Source organism: Schistocerca americana, chromosome 1 (genome assembly GCF_021461395.2).
Source record: "Schistocerca americana isolate TAMUIC-IGC-003095 chromosome 1, iqSchAmer2.1, whole genome shotgun sequence".
Classification (NCBI taxonomy): Eukaryota; Metazoa; Arthropoda; class Insecta; order Orthoptera; family Acrididae; genus Schistocerca; species Schistocerca americana.
In genome coordinates this window covers 645584828-645609498 of record NC_060119.1, presented here as the reverse complement: position 1 = coordinate 645609498, position 24671 = coordinate 645584828, and the positions used below count along the sequence as shown (strand labels likewise).

Here is a 24671-nt window from a genome sequence, read left to right as displayed (position 1 = left end):
ACATATCTGCAGTCTCAAAATGATAAAGGCGAAGGTGAGCCCAGCACATGTGAAAATTACAAACATATTGATTATGTGGATGGAGAGACTGAATGAAGAAAATCATATTCAGTGTTTGCACTTGATGATCATTAAAAAACATGCAAATGAAAATGCTTTAAATGACCCACCTAAAACATTTATTGACTTCTTTACAGCAGTGGAAAAATGAGCCTACAATAGCCTGCAGACAGTAATGTACATAGTTACGTATTTTGTAAAGTATTTTTATACCATACTGAAGTACAGTGATTTACTTGAAGTTACTGTACAGTTTATGTTTGGTAGCTGTTTGAGTAAAGTTTACCTAACTGCTATATTTGGTAAGTTCTTTAACAGTTTTATCTTTGATGTTCTTTAAATTTAAACATTGAACAATATGTAGCACAGTATAACAATGAATTATATGCTTTTACAAACTTTCCATGCATAGTCTGTCATTTCACAGATCACTCTCAATATATTACATTTATGCTGTAATGCGGGGATACAGCATGTATTCTGACAACTGGGTTATAGGAGGCTTTTACTGTACATACAAACAGAACAGTTCAGTAATCAAAATTAATACTTACGGCTGAATCTTAATGTGTTTGAAATGAAACCAGAGCTGTGACTCATGACGCTGTAATAACTTCTCAAACAGCAAGCACAGACAAAGTATTCCTTGTTGATGAGATGACACCTCATGGAGTCGAAACAGATAGCGCATATAGAAAGCCCGGAAGGTGTGATATACAGCAACTGGGTCATCATACAGATACAAGAAAGGTGTAGCTGTTGAAATGAAGGCATCTGTTATTGGCTGAAAATCAATTTACTTAAGATGCATAATATTATAATACAACACATTTTGGGTACAAGTAATTAAAAACAGCAAATTATAAAACATGTGCACACATGCACACACACACACACACACACACACACACACACACACACACACACACACACACGGGGAGAGGGAGAAAAAGAAGTACCATAAGTACTTATGATTGACACACACAGCGTCTCAGAATGTTTTGTGGTAATGAGTAGGGGAGGGGGGAAGGGGGAAGATGGAAAGATCGTTACAGAAGACATTAACAATATGACATTGAGATGAAGAGAAACAATTAGGAAAAAAGGAAGCTGTGGATAGGACAAGAACAAAGGAACAATGAAAAAAGTAGTTAATGCAAATAGCTGCTAAAGGCAAAGTAGGTGCTGTATTGACATATTGTAAGACTGCAGAGGCACATTTGGTAGAAAGAAGGAACAAAATGTATATGTACCTGCAGTTGTATTCCACATATATATAGCATCAGTACACCTTGTGTCTTTTCTATGCATAGTTCTGTGTAAATTGTTTTACTGTCACTATTCACCACATTCAGATATGGTCCTAGCACATTGTCTTGGCTGTTGATGTTATGTTTCTAGCTCTCCATTCCCAGTTTTCAAAATTTTGTTAGGATATTTTTTTGTTTTAGGATTTTTTTAAAAAAGGAAAAAAGCTATTGATACTTCCAGCCACGACCACTTCCAACAACTTGCAATAACAGCAGCCAAGGAGGAGGAGAAAGCCAGGAAGCCATGAGGACACCCTCACCTCGCTCAATTTCAGACACATGGCAATAACTGATGGATGCCTGCAGCCCTTAGGAAGGTCAAGAACGCACGCACAAAATCATGTGACTTCTTCTCACCTGGTGGCAGTCATTTTACCTGCCTTAGAAAGAAGGAATGTGTTGACAATTGTGTGAAGAATTTGTGCAGGAAGGTGTGTAAAAGAAGTCAGCGTTCTTAATAAGATTTTTTCTCAACAGTAGGGATGTTCCTTATAAATCACGGATGCCAGCAGACTCTGAGAGATGAAGTCCAAACTTGAGTCTGTCCAGGTCTCAGGCAGAGAGAGAGAGCAAGAGAGAGAGAGAGAGAAAGAGAGAGAGAGAGAGACAGAGCTGTTGCAAAGAAGTGTTGTGTAGCTGCTCTCACAACTGCACTGAAATGCAGAAAAATGTCATAAGAATGTGAAATTGTGATAAAGATGCCAGTTCCTGAGGCACACAAGAGCCCACGCCAGATGGGAAATTTCCACCCTGTGCAGAGAGGCGTGGTCATGAAACAGCGAACTATCACTGGGCTGCATTGAAAATTTAGTCTGCCAATGACAACAACAATAGGAAGAAAATTTTGAAGAGGAGTTGAGCTAAGAGATGGATGAGCTGCAAAAAGGGACAGTCATTGAGACATTGTGGAAACAAGAGGACATGAGGTGTCTTCCATCCATTTCCAACATTCAGCCATGCAACTGACAACAGGCAGACAATGTGGAGACTGTACGTGACCTTCGCTGCATAGCTGCAATTCCTGATGAGGGCAGCCAACTCGTGCGGCACAGTTCTCAAGTGACGCTCCGTTCAAGATTGAGATTTGTAATTTTGTTTTGGTTTTGGTTTGTGTAAACGACATTGAAATAAATACATGTTTTTCATGTTTTGATCATATTAACAATCTGACGGCAGAGAAGAATTCCCAGTTCACCATATCTTTGGCACGCAATGTGGGGCAATCCCATTAGCCATCTGCTCGTCATTTGAAGTCCAACAGCAGAGAAGAATTATCAGTTCACCACATTTTTGGCGTCCAGAATGGGGCTTCAATTTGACTTCATTCTCACGTTATTGTTAGTGAGAGAACTTATAACTTTTGAGAAATTATAACTTTTGAGAAACGACTCAGGAAGACTTTCTATTCTTTTATTAGCATACGTGATGTCAGGAGGATGGATGGTGTATTTTTGTGTGGTGGATGTGTTTCAAATGAGCATACAAAGCAGATATAGTGGTAGCTACTATATTTAGTTTCAGTTCCCACAAATTCCCCCATATTTGATGAAGCAGTTTTAGAACGTGTAGTTTGTTGTTGTGATTATTCTGTTCCATGATTTCATTGTTCTGTTAGCAAATACCAGCATTGCCAGCAGCATCGCATTGTTTGTCTGTTTGTTCTGTGGAGTGCTTTTGGTTTTTAGTTTCGTTTTTCTATGCAGCTGAGGTCTGGGAGACTGATAAATATGAAAACAGTCAAGTCAGTTGAGTAAATTTTGGGGGTGAGTGAGGAAACACAAGGCTTTTCTGTGGGGTATCCATCAGAGTCCACTGGATCAAACTCTTGTGATCTTAGAAAACTACACTTCACAGTGAACAGCCATGAGGGAAGAGAATAAAACCTGGTTTGAAAGACTGGAAACTGTGCTAAAACTTTGCAATCAAAAGCATGATGGGCAGACTGCTGAAGTTAGGAATGAACTGAAGATCTAAACTGAAAATCTACAGACAGAGGTCATCAATAGCATTGACGAGGGGGAAAAGAGTGTGAAATGAAGGTTCGCAGCTTAGAAACGTGGGTGAAGGCAAAGATGACTGATGTCTCTGTGCACATAGATGAGGAAAGTAAATCATCCAAGGAAACACAAAGAATAGTGTTAGTCCTTGGACAAGAAGTGCCTGCAATGCGACAAGGTAATGTCCCTGTAATGAAGGTCACCCCCAACGAATTTGCAGGCCACACTACCAATGCATGAGGTGGACATGCCACTGCCCAAGAATGCACAGCACTCACCCAAAGACATACCTAAAGAATTTAGATGTGTATTTGCGTGCAAAAGGAGTGGCGGAATGTAATGCTTTACTTGCTGCATGGCAGATGCTCATCAGGAGGAGGCTGGCTGGTTTGATGTTACAATTTGCGAGAACAGTAGTTACAAGGATTACTGCACTAAATTTCTGGCAAGGTACTGGAACATGCCCACAAAGGCGAGTGCAAAAGTGAGTATATATATCGGAGACAGTATGAGCCACAGTCACGCCAATCCATGGCAACATATCCTGCTCACTTTGTCATTCTAGCGCGTTACTTGGATGACAAAATGTCAGATGAGGAATGGTGCAACGTGTGCAACGTGATGTGCTCACATTTCCTGCTCATACACAAGGTTCACTCATCGGGGCACTGTCAAGAGAACAGTTACTCAATATTTTAAGATCCTTGGACGAAACCGAAGAGCAGGAGAAACAAAGGACAGCAAATGGACACGCAATTAGGACAGAAAATAGGGTGCCACAAGGGTTTGTGCACCGCAATGACAGACAGAATCGGTGAAACAATGGACGAGGGAGAGAAGATCGGAATAGGCAAGAGTGAGATAGACGTCATGCTCCACACCATGGAGAACAAGCCAGGAACAAAATGCCAAACCAAAGATGCCACGTGAGCTGCATGCAAGCATCGCATTATTGGAGAGGCCGTGAGAATAATGCAGGTTCACCACATCTGACCCCACCTCAGGCAGAGGAGAGTGAGATCACACAAATAAATGATCTGAGAAAATGAGATATTGCAGGGGACGCCATGGTAGAGAAGGGCCATCACATATGCAATGTGTGGTACTGCCAATCACAAGCGCAAGACGACACTGACCAGTACTGTGATGACCCAAAGTTGCCGGAAAAGCGGACAATCAGTGTCCCCTTATTGAAATAACAGTGGAAGGAATTAAGACAAGAGCATGTCTGGATTCTGGGTCAGAAGTGACAGCATTTTCAATGTCTTTTTTACTCAAAGCTGGTAGAAAGTGGTAGTAAATTAGCTGAGATAAGAGGAATCTCACTAACTCCCACTTTTTGGGCGAAAAGGAAGGAGGTAGAGAAGCAGATTTTGGCATCGCTAAGTGGCGGAAGGAGTAGCTTCCAGGCTAATGGAATTGTCATCTGTCAGTTGTCACTTGATTTTATTATTGGTAGTGACATACTCTCGAGTAGAGTGGTAGTCATGAATTGGACCACTAAAACCGTGGTCAGTTAGTTTGAAGGTCAGATCGCATAGGGTGCAGAGGGCTTGTAGGGCATAGTTAATTTAGTAAAATGTAAGGAGGATGAGGAAATTTTCATAGATGGGCCACAGGAGCTAAAAGCTGATTTATTAGAGGGAGATGGGTTCCAGATGGAGTCAGTTTGCCGTCTGAAAGTTGTGATGATGATCCCATGTACACAGCCAATGAAAGAGTATCTGATGGGACATGATGCCATTGGTCGTGAGTTAGAGACCCTCCCACAAGTTCTATTGGGATTTAGAGGGCCATTAATGAGCACACTCCCATGATACCCCAAGACCCCATGTGAGTATAGATGACATGCTCAAAACGAAACATAATGATATACAGATGAGACAACAGTCAAATGCCGTGATGACAAGTGCTCTGAGACAATGAAAATCATTGAAGGCGAAGCCCCCACAGTAACAGAGAAACACATGTGGAATGTAGAATGTGAAAGCAATTGCAGAGTGGCAGAGGAGCACTGTGAAGTATGTCACAGAAGTACTAAAGCCCACTCACCAGCAATAGAAGACAATGTTGTTTCCTCCAAAGTCGCAAAATATGCAAAAGTAAGACAGTTTTCAGAGTTGCATTGAAGTGGCGAGATAAATTGATCACATCCCACTCAGAAACAAGGTACATGGTAGGTGATACCCTTTGAACAGATGATCAGCCATGAGTGTGTGTAGATAATGCGGAAGTTGATTCAATGGAAATAATTAGAAAGAGTATTTAAGCTAATCCAGGGTTGAACCTGCAGCAGAGGCAAGAGGTGGAAAACTCAATCATGGAATTAAAGGATACATTCTTTATTCCTGCCGGGAAGATTTCTGGGAGCGGTCCACAAGTTTAGAGTAACATGTAACCGGCCCCCGCAAGGAAAGCATACTCAGTGGCCTGGAAGCACCAAAAAGCTACCAGGGAAGCGGTACAGGTGATGGAGGCAGCCAAAGTCACATCACGGGCTGCGTCGGAATATTTTAATCTGCTCGCGATTGTGCTGTGGGAGTGACAAGTCGATAGTCGACAAGACACTGAGAGATTCTCTTTACGAGTGGGGTTCTTTGGAGGACACGAGGAGTGTTCGTTTCCCACGTTAATGTATGTATCAATTGTGTTTGTGCGGTACAATAAAGGTGGTCGTTCACAGTATAAATTCCACACAAGTGTTTTCCTTTATGTAGTGAAATTACTCCTACAGTGCTTAAGAAAGACAGACTGGACCATTGTTGCTTTGATGCAAGGGTGTTAAATGATCACATTGAGGTAGACAGAACAAGGCTGGAACCTATCCAGGACATACTGCCCCAGTTCTTGGGGAAAATTTAGCTGTCAATCTTTGACATTAAAGCCGGTTTTCAGTCAAGTTGAGCTCCATCCATCCTGCCAAAAATACACTGCTTTCCTATTCTAAGGGGGACAGTATATGTATAACCAAGTACAATTCGGGCCTAAGGGCATAAGTTTGGCATTTTTGAGGGCCCTGAAATGTATAGTCACACCAGACATGAGGGAATTTTGTGGTGGCTACATCAACGACATAATTGTAGCATCTGCAACATTTAAAGAAACATGTACCACATAAAGCAGCTGCTGGTGGTACTTCAGAGATATGGCATGATGCTCAGGCCTGACAAAGTGAACCTGGTATATCTTGGGTTCGAGATCTCATCAGAAGGTATCTGTCAAGAAAAGTGCAAATTGGTGGAAATCAAAAAAATGAAATGGCCATCCCAGGTGCGACAATGAAGACAGTTCTTGGAGCTGATTTCATTTTACAGGGGGCATATTGTCAACTTCTTGCAGATGTTGAGTCTTCCACATGCTCTGTTGAAGAAGGGCAAGAAGTGGAGCTGGGGAAACGAGGAGGAAAATGTGTCCGAGAAGATTAAGATTGCATTTCATGACAGTATTTGTTTGGCACATTGTGGCTTCTTGGCACTTTTCCATCTCTTCATAGATGCAAGTGCACAAGGCATTGGGGGATGTGTACAACAGGAAGACAAGGATGGAAATGTGCACATTGTGGCCACAGATAGCTCGAAATTACTGGGTGTAAAACACAGTATTTCACGACAGAACTAGAAATGCTGGCTGAGATTGTCTATGCAACAAACTGGTTTAGAAGTTACCTGCTTGGGTGCAAAACTCGTTAATATACAGACCACCATGATCCTACATTCCTAAGAGCTGTCAGATACACGAGTAACAGAGTGATGCGTTGGGCCCTGGCGATGCAGAAATTCGATCTGGAAATTGTTTATTGCTGGTGTAAACAAAATAAATTTGCCAACTGTTTAAGCCAAAATCTTTAACGGGAGGACGGCGACGAAAATGTCACCCGAGAAAATAATGAAGTTATAATGGCAATGTTACAACAATGGTTCGAAGGACTTTCTGATGTACGACATTGGTGGAGAGGATGAACTAGAAGTACTGCTCCATTGTGCACGATAGAGCAGAGAGTACATTTCCGGTGGAATGTGAAAGGATGAAGGTGGAAAATTTCACTCCCTGACGCACTTTTGGAAGATTTACTTGAATGTTATCACCACCACCTTGGCCACTGAAGGGCAACGAAGTTGTATGTGACAATTGCCAAGGAGTGGGAACATGCCATCCTCAGACAGAAAGTTAGGAAATGCGACATGTGCCGGCATTTAAAACGTCCAGATGTGATTGTGCAAGGTGAAATGAATGCCATCATACCAGAAGCATAAAATGGTCTGCCAAAGGGGCAGTTCAGGCAGCAGTTTATTTTCGTTGTTGTGGACGCATTTATTTGTACTAAGCACTTCAGGCTTTATGATACAAACCACATCAGAGCGAAAAGCTGTGTAAAAATGTTGATGGAAGATTATGTGCACGCATGTGGTAGGCCCAAGAGAGTCCTCTTAGACCATGCTACAATTTTCACATCTGCGAGATGGAGGGCAGGATTAGAAAAGGAAGGGATCAAAGTGATATTCTCCTCAATTACAAAATCTCAATCCAGCCCTACAGAATGATACATGTGCCAGCTGGGAGTGTTCTTTAGAATATTGGTTTCTGACAGGCACAATGCCTGGGTCCAGTACCTACCAAAGATAGAGACATACTTCAGTGAAGCTGTGCATTGCAGTATAGGATACAGACCAACAGACATACAGTTCCAGAAACCAACTGTCAGGACTGTCAAACTCCGGATGGGCAGCAATGCATGAATCAAGCCTGAGAGTTCATGATGGAGGACACAATGAAAAGAATTGAAAGGGAACAGGGAAAAAGGATGAAGACTTATGAGATCGGGGACTGAGTATAGGGCGTTGGATGTCATAAAGAAAAAGATAACAAAGTTCTTCCATCTGTATGAGGGCCAAAACTTGGTGCAACAGGTAGTAGCACCTAATTTATGATACCAAGCGCGAGGTGGGGTTGTTTAACACCTGCAGCCTGAGAGCACAGTCGAAAATTGTAGATTTTTCTTAACAACAAGCTGCATTTTGTTAATAGATTTTCTGTTGTAGTAATTAGTACCCATTTATTGTGCATAGGCAGTCATTTTTGCGTGTGTGTGTGGACTGTGAGACACTTGGTGTGCATGTGAAGTTAGTTACATGTGTGTGTGTGCCTGGGTTTCATGCACCATCGCGATGCACAGCGCAAGGCTGAGAGGAGCCGCCTGCATTCGACAGCATGATACTTCCCATAGCACAGGATTGTCATGCAGCTCATGTAATTTCTTCATTTTTGTTTGTTTTCTGTATATATTTAACTGTAGTGCAGTGTGATGGATCCATGTTTTATCGTATTACCATGCGAGGTGTTCAATGTAGTGACTCTAGTGTGGAAGGTGACACCAGACATATTTGATGAGATTTCTGTTGCAGCATAAGAGGTGTACCAAAGGTAGCTTGCAGATGGTGGAGAAGACATCTTATGTTTGCTAAGTAGTGCATGAAATGTTGACTGAAACGTGTTAGGATTATTTTGTGTGTTAGAATTTAAGGATTGGTTAAAATCTCGTGAAGTAAAAAGTTAAGTACACACAGATTTGTTTTTAGATTTGGATGTTAAAGTTAAGGATACACAAAGTTAGGTACATGAACAAATTTTTTGTTGGCATTTGAGTCTGTCCTTGTGGCTCACACAGCTGACACTATGTAACCTAGTGAATGAGAAGGAGGCCTCCTAAAGAGCAAGGATGCATACAATATATATATTGATTATGTTATGTGATAGAAGGCACCAATGATATTTTTGTGTCTTATACAGGTCTATTCTGTCGAGGAGCTCCTGGAAGAGCTAAAAAATTAAGCAAATTCCAGTGTTACATTGTTGATTTTCTTCATTTAAACATATGGCTTGTCACCTGAATATGTTTTTTTATATTTCATTTTATCTGTTTCTAATATCGTGTTATAATTTCATGTATTGACTCGTTCCATGACCATGGAGACTTCTCCTTAATTTGGTCCCACAGAACAATAAATAAATAAATAAAACATATGCACTGTTGATAAAAATGTCAAGGTGCTACCCATCCCATCCTATATGGCATACCCATATTGGTCCAATAAAGTATGTCATCAAAAAAATTTATTGTTTTGTGTGACCAGATGTTTGACATAATACTCATTCTGTATCGATTTTATAAAACTCTTTGATGAACAATACTGCTTAAGGTCAACTTTTATGTCACTTGCCTTAATTCTAAGTGTCTTGTGTGTTTTCCATATTGGTATTCCTGGTGTATAACTCTTTTATAAACATTATTGTAGTATAAAGTGTACTTTTGTTTAATTCTGTGTGTCATGTAGATGTATAGTATTCTCATCTGTGATGTGCGAATAATATTATTATGACTGGTTTATTTTTGATTTATGCATGTCTTGATTACTTATTTGGGCATGTCTTTGTATATATTTGTTAAGGGCAACCATATACGTAAATAGTCGATTGGGCTTGACATGCTAGGGCACAACTGAAAACATAACATCACCGCAATATCCCACATCAGTGACTGAAGCTTTAGTGTGTAACTCAGTACCACCCAGGACTGGAGCAACTAATTACATTCTCCACCAAGTTTTCGACTACCTCTTGTTGTGTCCTTAAATAAGAAATACCCTGCCCTCTATTCTTCCTGCCCCTCCCACAGTGGTATTCCACCATCCAACAAACATACTCAAGATACTTGTCCATCCTTTCACAACTGCTGCTCGCAGCCCCTTACCTCATCGCTCATACCTCTGTAATAGTCCTAGATGGCAAGACCTGTCCCATACATCCTCCCACCACCACTTACTCCAGTCCGGTCACAAACATCACCTATCCTTTCAAAGGCAGGGTTACCTGTGAAACCAGTCATGTGATCTACAAGGAAAGCTGCAACTACTGTGCTGCATTCTATGTAGGCATGACAACCAACAAGCTGTCTGTTCGTACGAATGGCCACCGACAAGTTGTGGTCAAAAAACAACTGGACCACCCTGTTGCTGAGCACGCTACCCAACATAACATCCTTCATTTCGCTGAGTGCTTCACAGCCTGTGTCACATGGATCTTTCCCACCAACACCAGCTTTTATGAATTGCACAGGTGGGAACACTCCCTGCAACATATCCTTTGTTCCCATAACCCTCCTGGCCTCAACCTTCGTTACTCATTGTCGTCACCCATCCACCTCCTTTCCTGTTCCCATTCCAGCACTAAATAGCCCCCATTTCACCATCGCAACCAGTCTTTCCTTCTCTCTTTTTATGCTAACCCCCCCCCCCCCCCCCCCACCCCCACTGCGTTTCATCTAACCTCCCAACTACACCTAGCTACCCTACCCTCTCTCCACCTTGTCCCTGCACACTCTTCAGCAGCACTTGACTGTCTGTCCCCCACCCCTACTGTACTCTATGCTTACCCCTCCACTACCCAGCCTCCTCCTCACCCCAAACCCAGTTGCCACTCTAATCATGCACTGCTGCTGTTGCTTGCAGTATGGCTTCAGCTGCAAGAAACTGCGATCAAGTGTGTGTAAGTTGCGTTTGAGTGTGTGTGTGTGTGTGTGTGTGTGTGTGTGTGTGTGTGTGTGTCTGTCATCTATTTCTGACAAAGCCCTTGTGGGGCAAAAGCTTATTTGTGGCAGAACTGCTTGAATTCATGAGAACAATGATCGCGGCTTAATTCAGAAATCCAGTTTAATGAGGTAGTTTGAGAGTAAAAAATTACATTGATGACCTGCATTGATATTATTACAGTCTGTCCAGTTGATAATGGAAATAAATACTGCTTATATGTAGTTATTAGTGTATTTCAAACTATGGAAAGTCCAGGTTGAAATATCAACATGTTAAGAAAAGGATATATTGCTATTCACTGTAAATATGGTCCTTTGTTACAGACAGGCACAACAAAAAGACTATTATACATTATAGCTTTTGGTGAAAGCTTTCTTCAGCAAAGAGAACACACATATTCACACAAGCAAGCACATCTCTCGCACATGTGACCGCTACCACTACCAGGTCAGAGATTCTGCTGGGAGTGGTCGTGTACGTGTGAGATGTGGTTGCTTGTGTGAATATGTATGTGTGTGTGTGGGGGGTGGGGTGGGGTGAAGGGGGGGGGGGGTTATGTGTCTTTTCTTTGCTGAAGAATGCTTTAGTCAAAAGGTATAATACGTAACAGCCTTTACATTGTGTCTGTCTGAAACTCCAAGAGTCATCTTTAAGGTGAGTAGCAGTCAATCCTTTTCCTAATATTGTTGAATTGAACTGAATTTTACTTGGTGCTGTAAAATTAAATATGTGTAGTAAATGTACATGTAATACAGTACATGTCAAAAACAGAAAACATTTCTTTACAACAGACCAAATCATTTGAAAATTGTATGCAATGAGGTGAAAACAATCATGTTTCAGACTGATGTGGGGAAGTTGACTAGGGAAGTTATAACACTTCACAAATTACAAAATATGGTGACTACGTAGGCATCTGAAAGGGGGAGGGGGCAAGAGGGGGTAATTACCCTGACTACACATTACTGTATTTACTCGAATCTAAGCCGCACTCGAATCTAAGCCGCACCTGAAAAATGAGCCTCGAAATAAAGGGAAAAAAAAAAAATCCCAAATCTAAGCCGCACCTGAAATTTGAGCCTCGAAATTCAAGGGGAGAGAAAAGTTTTAGGCCGAACCTCCAAATCGAAACAAAGTTGGTCCATTGTAATATGAGACACAATTTAGGTCGAATGAATGACGATACAGCTACAGTAGTTTGGTTCGAGTTGTAAGCTTAGCAGTTAAGCTTTACCAGGTAGCCATTGCTATGCGTCAGGCGCTCCATCCGTATTTATACGGATACCCTTCCTTTTTCACGTGCTTCGTCTGGTTTGAATCAATTGCTTATTTTGCTTTGATCTGATAAGTGCCGTTTTCTATGTTATAGGTGTTTACGTCCGTCACTCTAAGCTGAAAATGCATTACTATACTGTGTCATGCTTTGTTTACCGCATTCTGATAGTGCGTGTTTACGGCCTGTCGCTGCTCGTGGCATGGCTTGCTTTTGTGCGCGCTACCGCCGCCTACAATTAAAAAAAGAGAGGAATCGTCTCATTAGCGAAACAATGGCAAGAGACTGCTATTTGTTGTTACTTACACTGCTGCTTTCTTTGATAATGATCAACAAGAACCAAATAATAGACTGCGTATGATAGAACATGTTCTGAACGAGAGTTTGGCGAAAATTTTTCTCCGTTTGAAAATCTTTGCGGCCGCTTCTTTAGTACATCAAATTCTGCACAGAAATTAGTCATCTTAGATATAAAAATCTAGTCAGTTGCCGTGCTTCATTTCTGACTGTATCACTATTCAGCATAAGAGTAATACGAATATAAACATGACATGATATGTATATTCTTCCGCGTTTGCTGTTGTCTCACTCTAGTTTCGTAGTTTATTAGGGAGACAGGATTTAAATGAGATAGTAGCAAACACGAATCAATACATGGCAAAATGTTTATATTCATATTATTCTTATGGTGAAGAGAATACTGCATGTGATTCACATTTCATCAGGTTCCTCTTAGCAACCATCTCTTCTCACAGGTAGGAAAAAATTCAGAACGTAGAGTTGGCCATATTGACAAAAATCCCAGTCTTGCCAGTCGGATTTTCATAGTACATTGAAATTCTGCTACATTTGAAGATGAACAACACGGAATTTGTATTTACTTCGTTGGATAATGTATGAAAATGCAGTGGTCGAAATTCGGGCGGAGAAAAAAAGCTCGTCTTCCAATTTTTTTTTAAAGTTTTATTTACTGACGCAGAGGTTTTGGCGCCAGTATTTATCTTTGTGCCTACAAAGGATGCCTGTGTAGTGCTACATATATTCGACGGCAGAAGTTAGTTGTGGCGGCACCTAGCAACATTTTTCAGAACTTCCGCTTGCTTTGCACTCGATTCTGAGCCGCAGGCGATTTTTTGGATTACAAAAACTGGAAAAAAAGTGCGGCTTAGATTCGAGTAAATACGGTAGATTTATATAAAAAATAATGAATTTTTTAGAGACATGAAATTGACCACAGAACCATATACATTACACATATTGTATGTAGCTTACAAAAGGTGTTTGCAAGAGTGTCCCATATTCTTACAGGAAATAATACTCATCAAAACCAGACAGTCACATAAATATATGTCTGGAAACAAATAGTGATTGAAATATGAAGCACTTGGTGTAAGATAGTGCTCAGTTTTTTTCACATTATAGGAGGTGCTCAATGTTGTTACCATTCATTCTTAAAAATCTATCAGCCCCACTTCTCACGGAATCATGAACTCGTGTGAATACATCTGGCTCCCTTGGATTTGATCATATGCATGTGACACATGCTCTTGCAAATGTAAGTGTTGTTGATGGGTGTGGAATATACCAGTGCCTTTAAATGCCACCATAGCCAGAAATATAAGGAATAAAAATCAGGTGAATGGAGAGGTCATACTACTGGATCTTCTAAGTAACCCATTGCTCATTGAATGCTTACAGTAGATATTGTTGTAGAAGGCATAGAAAATTAAGTGGTGCTCTATCATTCTTAAACCACATCCACTGTCTTCCTAGAGGGTAATGTTCACCAATAGTACAGGTAATTTGTTTTACAAATATTATTGATAAATAACAAATATTTATTTGTCTAGCGAACTGTTTGGTTCAATGAATCTGTCATCCACATTTCCTGTCTGCACACTGAAATTTAATTGAACATGATACCTTGCTTCCATGATAATTCATGGCTTTGCATATGCCTGCACTTTGTTTTTATGATGCCACTCCTTATGAATCCTGCATCATTGTATAATCCGCTGGTTGAACTATTATCTCATGTTGTGGTCTTGTGAGTTGAAAGCTTTCATATGCTGGATAAGGTAACAGTTCTTTCAGAACTGACCACACAAGAGTATGGTTTATGCCTTCAGCAGATCCAATTTTCTGCACACTTGTTTCAGGATCATGTTCTATTTGTTACAATAATCACTCCTCCATATCTGGTGTGTGAACTGTGTGAGAATTACTGTGAACAGCTGTCCTTGTAATGAACGATCCCATATACAAATCACTGGAACAAATTACTGAACATTTTTTTCTGATGGAATGTGGTGTTGTAGGTGTTGATTAGTGTAAACATCAGGTGTCTGATGACAATTACTGTTGCTTAAACCACAACTTCATACAATGAACAAGGAACAACACGATTCCACTTTGCTCTTTACGTTATTCACACTTCCCAAAATCAATAAATCTGTTTTGATGCTGGTACAATCTCACAACAATATGTATGTAATGGATGATATAGCAGACAATAGGAAGTGCTATATTTGACAACAATATCACAATCAGAGGAATAAGTAAACAAACAAACAATCATTGAGAAATGAGCAATGCATGTCAAAGGGAATACAGTCTGCACTACCGAGCACTGTCCAGTTTCAATGCAAATAAAGTGCCCCATACGTCAATAATGAGACACTATTTAAAGCACCCTGTATATGTTATTATTTAGGCGTTTACTATTCTTATTCATTTAAATGTCAGAAACATTTCAGAAAAAAATCACAATAAATTTCATGTTGAGGAGAAAGAAAAAATCTCTTGAAAACTTTAAAATCAAATGTAGTATAGTCTCTTAGAACACCAAAAATGTTTTATTGCTTGTTTACATTGCATTTTTTTATAAATCACTGTGTTATTCAGTTATTCTAAGTTGTAGTTACTGCTTAAGAAAGGTGCTTTTTAATAGCTTCCCTGAAGCTTGGTTCACATATTATTTAATATATCTTAAGAGTTCATTGTGTATTACTTTTACTCCCCAAATAAAATTTAGAATCTTGAATTATATTTTATTGCTGAATGTAAATCCTATATAGCTCTAATTTTATGATAATTTATCTGTAAAATTATTACTATAGTGTTCTCAGTGTACTGATACTTTAGAGGGTATACTCAAATTGTAAGTTCCAACTTCCCCTTAGTTTGTTTAAAAATGTACCAGTAAGACGTTCCATTAATTTTGAGAAAAATTCAAAGATAAAGCGATAGCAAGAAATGAGCTTGTTTAAGTTAGGATATAAACATAATTTTCCTGCACACAGTCAAGGCCTTCACAAGGATTGGAATAAAGGGAGGAAATATTGAGTACCGTCTTTAGATATGCAAAAGGCCATGTTTCAAGATATTCAAAAGGAATGGGCTGATTATATCTCCAGTTTTTAATAATATTGAACACAACATTGTTTTGCTGTTTGTAATACTTTATATCAAATAATGACACCAATCAATTTCATGTACATTTTCTTAAGTGGTAATTGGAATAGGTACAAGACAACTGAATCATTCCATGGACACAAATTGATTACAGGGAGTTTACCAGGGGCACTATAGAATTCCATGTATATAATAAACATTTTCTTAAAGATCATAGTTAAGGAAGAAAAGGATCGCTACATAGAATGTATTTCATTTATCTCATTACAGGGTCATTCCGTATCAAATCACCCAATAAAAAATAAATTTTACACCCACCTCCTTAGATTTTCATGAAATTTGGCTCAAATGGTTCTAATACCATCCTGACAACACCTGCAATTTTTTTTTGCTGTATCTCTTACAGTTTTTTTTAAATAAATTTTAAAGTTTTTATGTTTTGCGTTTTCTGAACCTTCGGAAATGGTCAGTTTAATTTGTATTCAAAACTTTAAATTTGCTTATCTTAAAAACTCTTTTAGATAACATCATGAATTTTTGCAGCAAGTTTATTTATTATACATATTTAAGATAAAAATGATGCTATTAAAATATATTAATATTTTCTATGAAAAAAATATATATATGTATTTTTTTTCTTTTTTTTTTTAACGGATGTTTTGTTTTATAAGAATTGCAATATCTCGAGTCTCAGACCTGATAGAATGCTCAAATTTGTTTTAATTTACTCTTAAACATATAGGCTACTTGATAAAACAAAAATAATGGTGGCTTTTTAACATTTTTTTAAATTATAGTAGATTACATTAGAATTATGTACAAAGATAGTTTACTTACGGCACTTATGTATAACCCAACTGATTGCTTGAAACATTGAATTTTTTGAGTAATTTTGTCTTTTTAATAAACATTAATGCTGATTCAAACTGTTTTTCCACTTCATCCAAGAGCTTTCAGTTCTTTTGATACAGTCTTTTTTGAAGTAATACATTCTCCCAGTGCCGCTTGATTGAGGTGCGTCTACTACACAGACTATATGCGCCAAAGACACTATGCAGGAATCTTCTCTTTCAGGCCAATAAAATGATGCAGCGGGTCCTGAAGGATGTAGAAATAGAATTTCTGCATCTTCTTCATCATTGAATATTGTTTTTACCAGTCCAAAGTACCAGTTACCATCATAATTTGCAGCCACATAGCAATTTATGGATGGTTCAACACGAACCCAATCAGAAGAAGAATGGAAAGAAAAGACTAAGGAGGGTTTTACACTATCTGTAGTCCTTCTAATTTCAAGGTTGTTTGTTGGAAGTGGTTTGAAGTTATGAAAACTTCTAGTTCCAGGAATGGTTCGGGTTGCTGAAAAACGTTTTTCTAGTTTTAACCGTAGCAAATCAGCTTCTTTTTTGTCAATAAAGTGAAAATGAATGTTTTCAATATTTTTTTCACAGAACTTATACACATCGATTGCTGTCATTATTTGTTCTTTGTCTGAAAGCTGTAGACTGGCTTTCCTTAAAATTCTTTTAATAGTTCCTCCTAGGCCATCACAAATTGACTTCCCATGACTTGTTGCAAAAAAAGAGTGTTGGGCCTTCAAATTAAAGTCTCTCAAGTGTTCAGTCAAATTTTTAAAACTGTTTCTATTTTTGTACTGCCCAGCACAACCATCTGTAAAGTAGTGAACTGAGTCAATGTCAGTATGATGTAATGACAGCCACTTTGTAATTTCTTTTTGTACAAAGTTAACAAAACCAGTGTCATGTTCTTGGTCATCACTAATAAAACAGTGGTTGGAAACAAAAACATTGTTTTCCTCATTTCTTAGAAAAACTCCAACTGGGTGTAGAGTACAACCACCTCTATTCCAGTGGTAACTTTGGATCTCATTTTGTATAACAAAGGAATAATTTTCACTGAAATCCATCACAATAATTGCTGTTTTGGGTGGTGGGTCTTCTTTCAATCTTTTAAAGGCTGCTGATTGGGATTTTGCTATAAACGAGTGTGGGGTGAGCTTTTCCAATGACCTAACCAATAAAGAAATGTAGTCTTCAACACTGATAGACTGTTTGATCATTTCTGCCCTGTCTGTGTTAACCCACTAACTGATTACAATTTCTTCTTCTAAATCATAATCTTCACTTAGTTTTTCAGTTAAGCACTCTGTTAGTGCAGTATTTGCAGGACAGCTGTTGCAATGATGTAGCATGCAGTTTTGATTTTCTGTGTTGCACACAAGCATCTTAATTAGGTCTTTATAAGATTCTTCAATTTTCACAGCATCCAGTAATAGTTTAACATTCTGGTGGATACTGCATACACATACAGTGTGTGTGCCTGCGGCACCAGCAAGGATACACCATTTAGGTCTCAAGAAACAAAATTTTGAAAATCCTACTTCTACCTCGGGATTCTCCCATTTGAAAGAATAATAGAGTTCTCTCAAGTTACACAAAATGAGTCTTTTTTGCATTTACACATGTTTTTGAACACTTACTTTGTCTTTTGTTCCAGGCAGCACTCTGGAACTTTCATCCTTTTCATAAAAATCTGTTAAAAGTCTTACTGTATTTTCAGAAAGAGTTTTACCTTTTTTTGGACCAGGAGTTTCCAAAATACCCTTTTCAGATTTTAGCTTTCTAGCTTGTCGCACCATGTACTCACTTACATTAAATTCTTTCATCACTTTATTTCGAGTCCAAGAATCTGGAGCCAAGGTCAGAATCTGGATTTTTCTAGACCTCCCAACAGATGAAATCTTCTCTTTCATAAGAGAAATCATTACATCAAAATCCTTTGGTTTCTCAACCACACTTTTATCTTCTTCGTCATCATCAGAACTTGGTGCATCATATTTTAATGCTTTTGAAACCGCCTTTTTTGCAGTCTTTTCAATACTGCTAACCTTCCTTTTAAAATAAGACCCTTTACTTTGTTCTGACAAGCCATGAAGCTTTATCGATGTTAAACCTAAATAATCAAGAGCAATGTTTGTTTGTACGAGGGATTCATTTCTGGATTCCAATGATTCTAATTGAACCATGACTTCATCATCTGCTTCACTTTCATCGACTTCAACTCTTAATTTTTCCTCACAAAAGTTACGGCATGTTGAGCAAAGCTTTTGTCCAGGTTTTATGCTAATATTTTTTGTCAGTAATTGTTTAGAAAGATCCAAGCCTACACTTCTCAACGATTTTTTGATGGGCTTTTTGTGTTTTTTTAGTGGGTCTACACATGTTGTTTGATACTTTTCAAAAGCATTTAAAAAGTAGTAGCTGTGGTGTGAACATATATTCTTAAATTCACACAGATTAATTCCAGATCGTAAGTGGATCAAATCTTTTTCTTCCTCACTCAATTCTGATACCGGTTGTAACTTTTTTGAAGGTGTGTAGGTTGTTTGGAAACAGTCAGATTTTTTAAATAACCCTACACTACAGGTTTGAATATCTGACATACTGATTTCACTTTTGGTCTGATTACTGTTCTGGTTACTTTTGTAGGATATTGGAAAAGAATCTCTGTAAACTAAGCAACAGTACTTACTGAGAGTTCGAATAAACTTAATAAAATACTATCCAAGCACTATTTAACACTGTAATAATTTTTTACTTCAAAACACAGGAGTAACAATACAAAATCCAAGTGTACATTGTTACTCCAAGAAGACCAAAACTTATTTTCGGTGTCTAAGTCACTTGGCATTTTTTATTTTTAAAATATAATTAATATTATTTTAAAAATTAGATAACTATTAAACAGGTTAAAAAGCCAACATAATTTTTCTTTTATCTAATAGAGCAAAAAAATTTTACAAGTGCTTTCAGGATGATAAAAGAAGTGATTGTACCAAGTTTCATCAAAATCTGACATGGTTGGTGTCAAGGCCTGGGTGACTTGACATGGAACGACCCTACATTCAATTTTCAAATCAGCCATTTTATTTATAGCAGATGTTTCAAGTTTTATAATAATAACATTTTAGAACATACGAAATTTTACATTATTTTACGTTCACAGATACTGCTACGCAAGTACTTATTATAGCTTCCTGTACACAAAATAAAAAATATACTGGATGAAGAAAAATTCAAGCATTCAGACTTTGCAGTGTGATTCCTCAAATATTTGTGATACAAAAGTGTCTCTCACAAAAATTCATCCCGTGCATACTTCAGGCAGTAAATGGATGTTAAAGGATGGTAGTCTCACAACACTGTAATCACAGGTATGGCAACTACCTCTGTCAGCATATAGCAGTAGTGCTGTGCAGTTGGTGCAGTGGGTAGTGTTTTGGGTTAGCATGCAGGATGTGGAATGTTTGACTCTGGGTAGAGGCATATTTGTTTTTATTTGCTACATGTAGTCTGTGTAGTATGGTATCTGACATCTTAATTGTCATACAGTGATTACAGTGGGTCTTCTACAAAACATTTGCATTTACATACTATGAACACTATGGTCAGCTTTTAAAGAAGCCTTTTGCACATGTGGATGCAAATTGTTTCATATCACTGCATCTACTAATTTCCAAACTTGTTTTCTGTCTATCATCCCCCAATGGTTCCAACTGTTAGTACCAATTATTATTCTTGCCACAAGAATATCTTGTAATTATGAAAAAAAGTCCAATGCATAATATGTAAAAAGAGGTCATAGGGAGCACTGTCATCCTCTTTTTTCCAGACTCAGAATACTCACAATTATAAATTTATACAGCTATTTGTCTGTACTCTATATTAAAAACAATATTTCAGAATTTATTGCCAGAGGGGAAATACACGAACACAACACCATGGCTAAGGGTATTTTAGACATACCGCACCACAGATTAGCAAGAACAGGAAATTCCCACAAAGTTAACCCATTCAAAATGTTCAATAAACTGCCAATTCATGTTCGGTCTATGGATATAATTTTTTTTTAAAATTAAGTGCTACAGCTGGCTTTCAGATCATCCATTCTATGACATTAAAGAATTCTTTGAGATGCCTGAGGAGGATTTTAGCATTTAAAAGTTGTCTGTAGTTAAAACATATTATTGTGTGCTGTGGTTAATTGTGTGTAATTACATAGTGTATACAATAAACAACAGAATAGTAGATTAGATTATAGTATAGCTTATTGCATTAACTTTTAGAAGGTATCCTGGTGTAATGTGGTACACTGCCATGCTTGGAATGTATTCTATAATGAACTGACACTTGTTTATTTTATTATTCTGTATGTACTAGTACATCCTGTATGACAAAGCCAATATCATTGTGAAATGATCTATGGTGAATGAAATTCTTGATTGATTACATTTGTTAGGACCTTACATCGCCAGCTGGTCTAGCAATGTGCTTTTTAAATCATTTCCAAACTTTTTTACCATTTGTATGTAAAACAAACATGGAACCACTAATTATGCATTTCTACTCTGAGTCTGAGAAGTACAAGCTGTTTAGTAAGTATCTCCATCCATCATCATCATCATAATTATTATTATTAGTATTGATAGAAAAGTGGAAGCATCATGTCCATTACCATTAGGGAAACAGTGTAATTTGAAAACAAATATTTCACATTTAGCAGCATTGGGATGGAGCATGCAGAACAAAAGCTGTAAGAGGGGTGACGCATGTTAGGTGGAACAGTCCACTGCGAATAATGATGTGATTATATTGTATGTTCTGTTCACCAGACAGGGACAAGTTGCAAGTGGAATAATGCACCTATGGCAACACCATGTACACTCATACACATACGGCATTTTCTTCCTGTGTTATTCTAAAACAGAATAGCAGATCTATGGCATTCACAAACAGGGTATATGTTGATAAGCTTTTGGTCCTTGGTGCATCTGATAACTGGGCTGGTGTTGTTACTCATGAATATGCTGCTGGATATCCTGGTCAACATCATCTAGATAGGAATGTGTTTTGTCATCTGGAGCTTTGACTTCAAAGACATGTTGTCTCCTTCCATCATAGTGTGACGAGAGGTCATCCATGGACTCATCATACTACAGCTACTGAGGAAGCTACTCTGTAGATCACACACCATGAACCCAACTGAGATACATGTAGCACAGCAAGTCAGCTGCATGTCTTGCAACACGCGGTCATTGATGCACTGCACAAGCATGGGCTGCACACCTATCATTCTATGATTATTCTTTAACACAACACCTGCATCCTGCAGGCCACTGACTACGGACATAATTCTGTGGATGGCTCCAGCAACAACAGGTAGCTAGCAACATTTTCATAAATACTGTAATATGGTCAGATGAAACAGCATTCACTCATGAGGGTGTTTTCAATAAGCACAATGCCCCTCACTGGAGTGATGTCAACCTTCATGTTGCCCTTGACGGTGGATATCAAGTTTGCTTTGAAATCAATGTCTGAGCCAAAATATTGGGAAACAGGAGTTTTGGCCCTTACCTGTTGCCTGATCAGTTGGCTGCACAAAGGTATCATGCACTCCTCTCAAACTATTTCCCTGGTGCACTTGCAGTTCATATTTGACAGAGATTATGCTTGAAACATGGTTGGAATTAATTTGTGATGGTACTTAGACAGAACATATCCAGAGAAATGACTCAGATGGTGAGGTCCAGTTGTATGGCCTTCACGTTAACCTGACCTAAATCCTCTGGATTTCTTCCTGTAGGGACACTTGAAGGAGTATGTGTATTGCACTCCCCTGACACATGTGGAAGAACTGACAGCAAATGTTCTTGCTACTCTTGTGTCTGTGGATGTAGCCATGTTGCAAAGAGTCCAGATCTGTATGATCCAGCAGGTAGCGCAATGTTTGGAAGTGCAAGGGGGTCACTTTGAGCATCTGCTCAGAGAACAACTTATTCTTTCAAGAATGTCATGTGGTCATTGATATGGAAATTATTATTATCTTGGTTGCTAATGTGTTACATCTGAGTGAACATACTGCATGTAGTATAGATGACTAGTAGTTGTTGAGTTATTTAATTATGGAATCATTTTTAGCATATCAAGATTGATACTGTTTTTGTAAGTATTCTGTCCTATGACAGGTCATTTGTTTCAACTGTATTTTCGACTTGCCTGATCACAATTTTGGTATGTTCACCATTAAAAAACACTGTACTATGTAAATGGCAGATATATGTGGCTTGAGAAACAATGCATACTACAGTACTGTATGGTCGAATGAATATGGCAAATAAAAACAAATACACCTTGACCCACAACTGAACACTCTATCTCCTGCATGCTAACCCAAAATGCTATCCACTGCACCAACTGCACAACACTTCTCTTATATTCTGACAGAGGTAGTTACCATGCACATATGTAGAGTGTTGCCAGTCTGCCAATCATAACATCCTTTTACTGCTGGAAATATGCACAGGATGAAATTTTGTGACAGACATTTTGGTATTGCTAGTATTTAATGAATCACACTGCAAAGTCTGAGTGCACAAATTTTTCTTCACCATGTATAATCCTCTTGTTTGATAATTTAATAACTTAATAATTGAAAAGAACATCAATGAACTCAACAGAATAATAGCACTTTTCCATCTGAAGAGTAAAGAGTAAATAGTATTCTTTTACAGAGAACCACGCTCCATATTAAATATATTAATGACTTTGATTTTATTGTAAATTTTTAACCCATGTTCTCTGGTATTTGGGCACAGAGTTTTAAGCACAGTATTGGAAGTTTAAAATTATGTCTGTGGTATGTGTTGTAGTTGTGGTGGAAACAAAAATTGTAAGGTTTAAGCTGGTTTTTGTATATATAATAGAGGGAAACATTCCATGTGGGAAAAATATATCTGAAAACAAAGATGATGTAAATTACCAAACGAAAGTGCTGGCATGTTGATAGACACACAAACAAACACAAACATACACACAAAATTCAAGCTTTTGCAACCAACGGTTGCTTCATCAGGAAAGAGGGAAGGAGAGGGAAAGATGAAAGGATGTGGGTTTTATGGGAGAGGGTAAGGAGTCATTCCAATCCCGGGAGCGGAAAGACTTACCTTAGGGGCAAAAAAGGACAGGCATACACTCGCACACACACACACACACACACACACACACACACACATATCCATCCCCATGTACACAGACAAAAGCAAACATTTGTAAAGGCAAAGAGTTTGGGCAGAGATGTCAGTCGAGGCAGAAGTGCAGAGGCAAAGATGTTGTTGAATGACAGGTGAGGAATGAGCGGCAGCAACTTGAAATTAGCAAAGGTTGAGGCCTGATGGGTAATGTGAAGAGAGGATATACTGAAGGGCAAGTTCCCATCTCCGGAGTTCTGACAGGTTGGTGTTAGTGGGAAGTATCCAGATAACCCGGACGGTGTAACACTGTGCCAAGATGTGTTGGCCGTGCACCAAGGCATGTTTAGCCACAGGGTGATCCTCATTACCAACAAACACTGTCTGCCTCTGTCCATTCATGCGAATGGACAGTTTATTGCTGGTCATTCCCACATAGAAAGCTTCACAGTGTAGGCAGGTCAGTTGGTAAATCACGTGGGTGCTTTCACGTGTGGCTCTGCCTTTGATTGTGTACACTTTCCAGGTTACAGGACTGGAGTAGGTGGTGGTGGGAGGGTGCATGGGACAAGTTTTATACCGAGGGCGGTTATAAGGGTAGGAGCCAGAGGGTAGGGAAGGTGGCTTGGGTATTTCATAGGGATGAACCAAGAGGTTATGAAGGTTAGGTGGACGGCAGAAAGACACTCTTGGTGGAGTGGGGAGGATTTCATGAAGGATGGATCTCATTTCAGGGCAGGATTTGAGGAAGTCGTATCACTGCTGGAGAGCCACATTCAGAGTCTGATCCAGTCCCGGAAAGTATCCTATCACAAGTGGGGCACTTTTGGAGTTCTTCTGTGGGAGGTTTTGGGTTTGAGGGGATGAGGAAGTGGCTCTGGTAATTTGCTTCTGTACCAGGTCGGGAGGGTAGCTGCGGGATGCGACACAATTAAAAGGAACAGCCATGGGTATCAGGATGGCCCCCTCATATGCCAACCT

General features: G+C 38.8%; 1 protein-coding gene across 1 annotated transcript in view; it reads right to left on the bottom strand.

Moving 5' to 3' along the window:
• The window catches only part of LOC124625756 (TBC1 domain family member 19), a 179099-nt gene that overhangs the window by 23902 nt on the left and 130526 nt on the right, over nucleotides 1-24671 (bottom strand). Inside the window, exon 11 of the mRNA XM_047149199.1 lies at nucleotides 615-816. Within this exon, the coding sequence (XP_047005155.1) occupies nucleotides 615-816 (202 nt within the window). The remainder of the gene's footprint in view (nucleotides 1-614; nucleotides 817-24671) is intronic.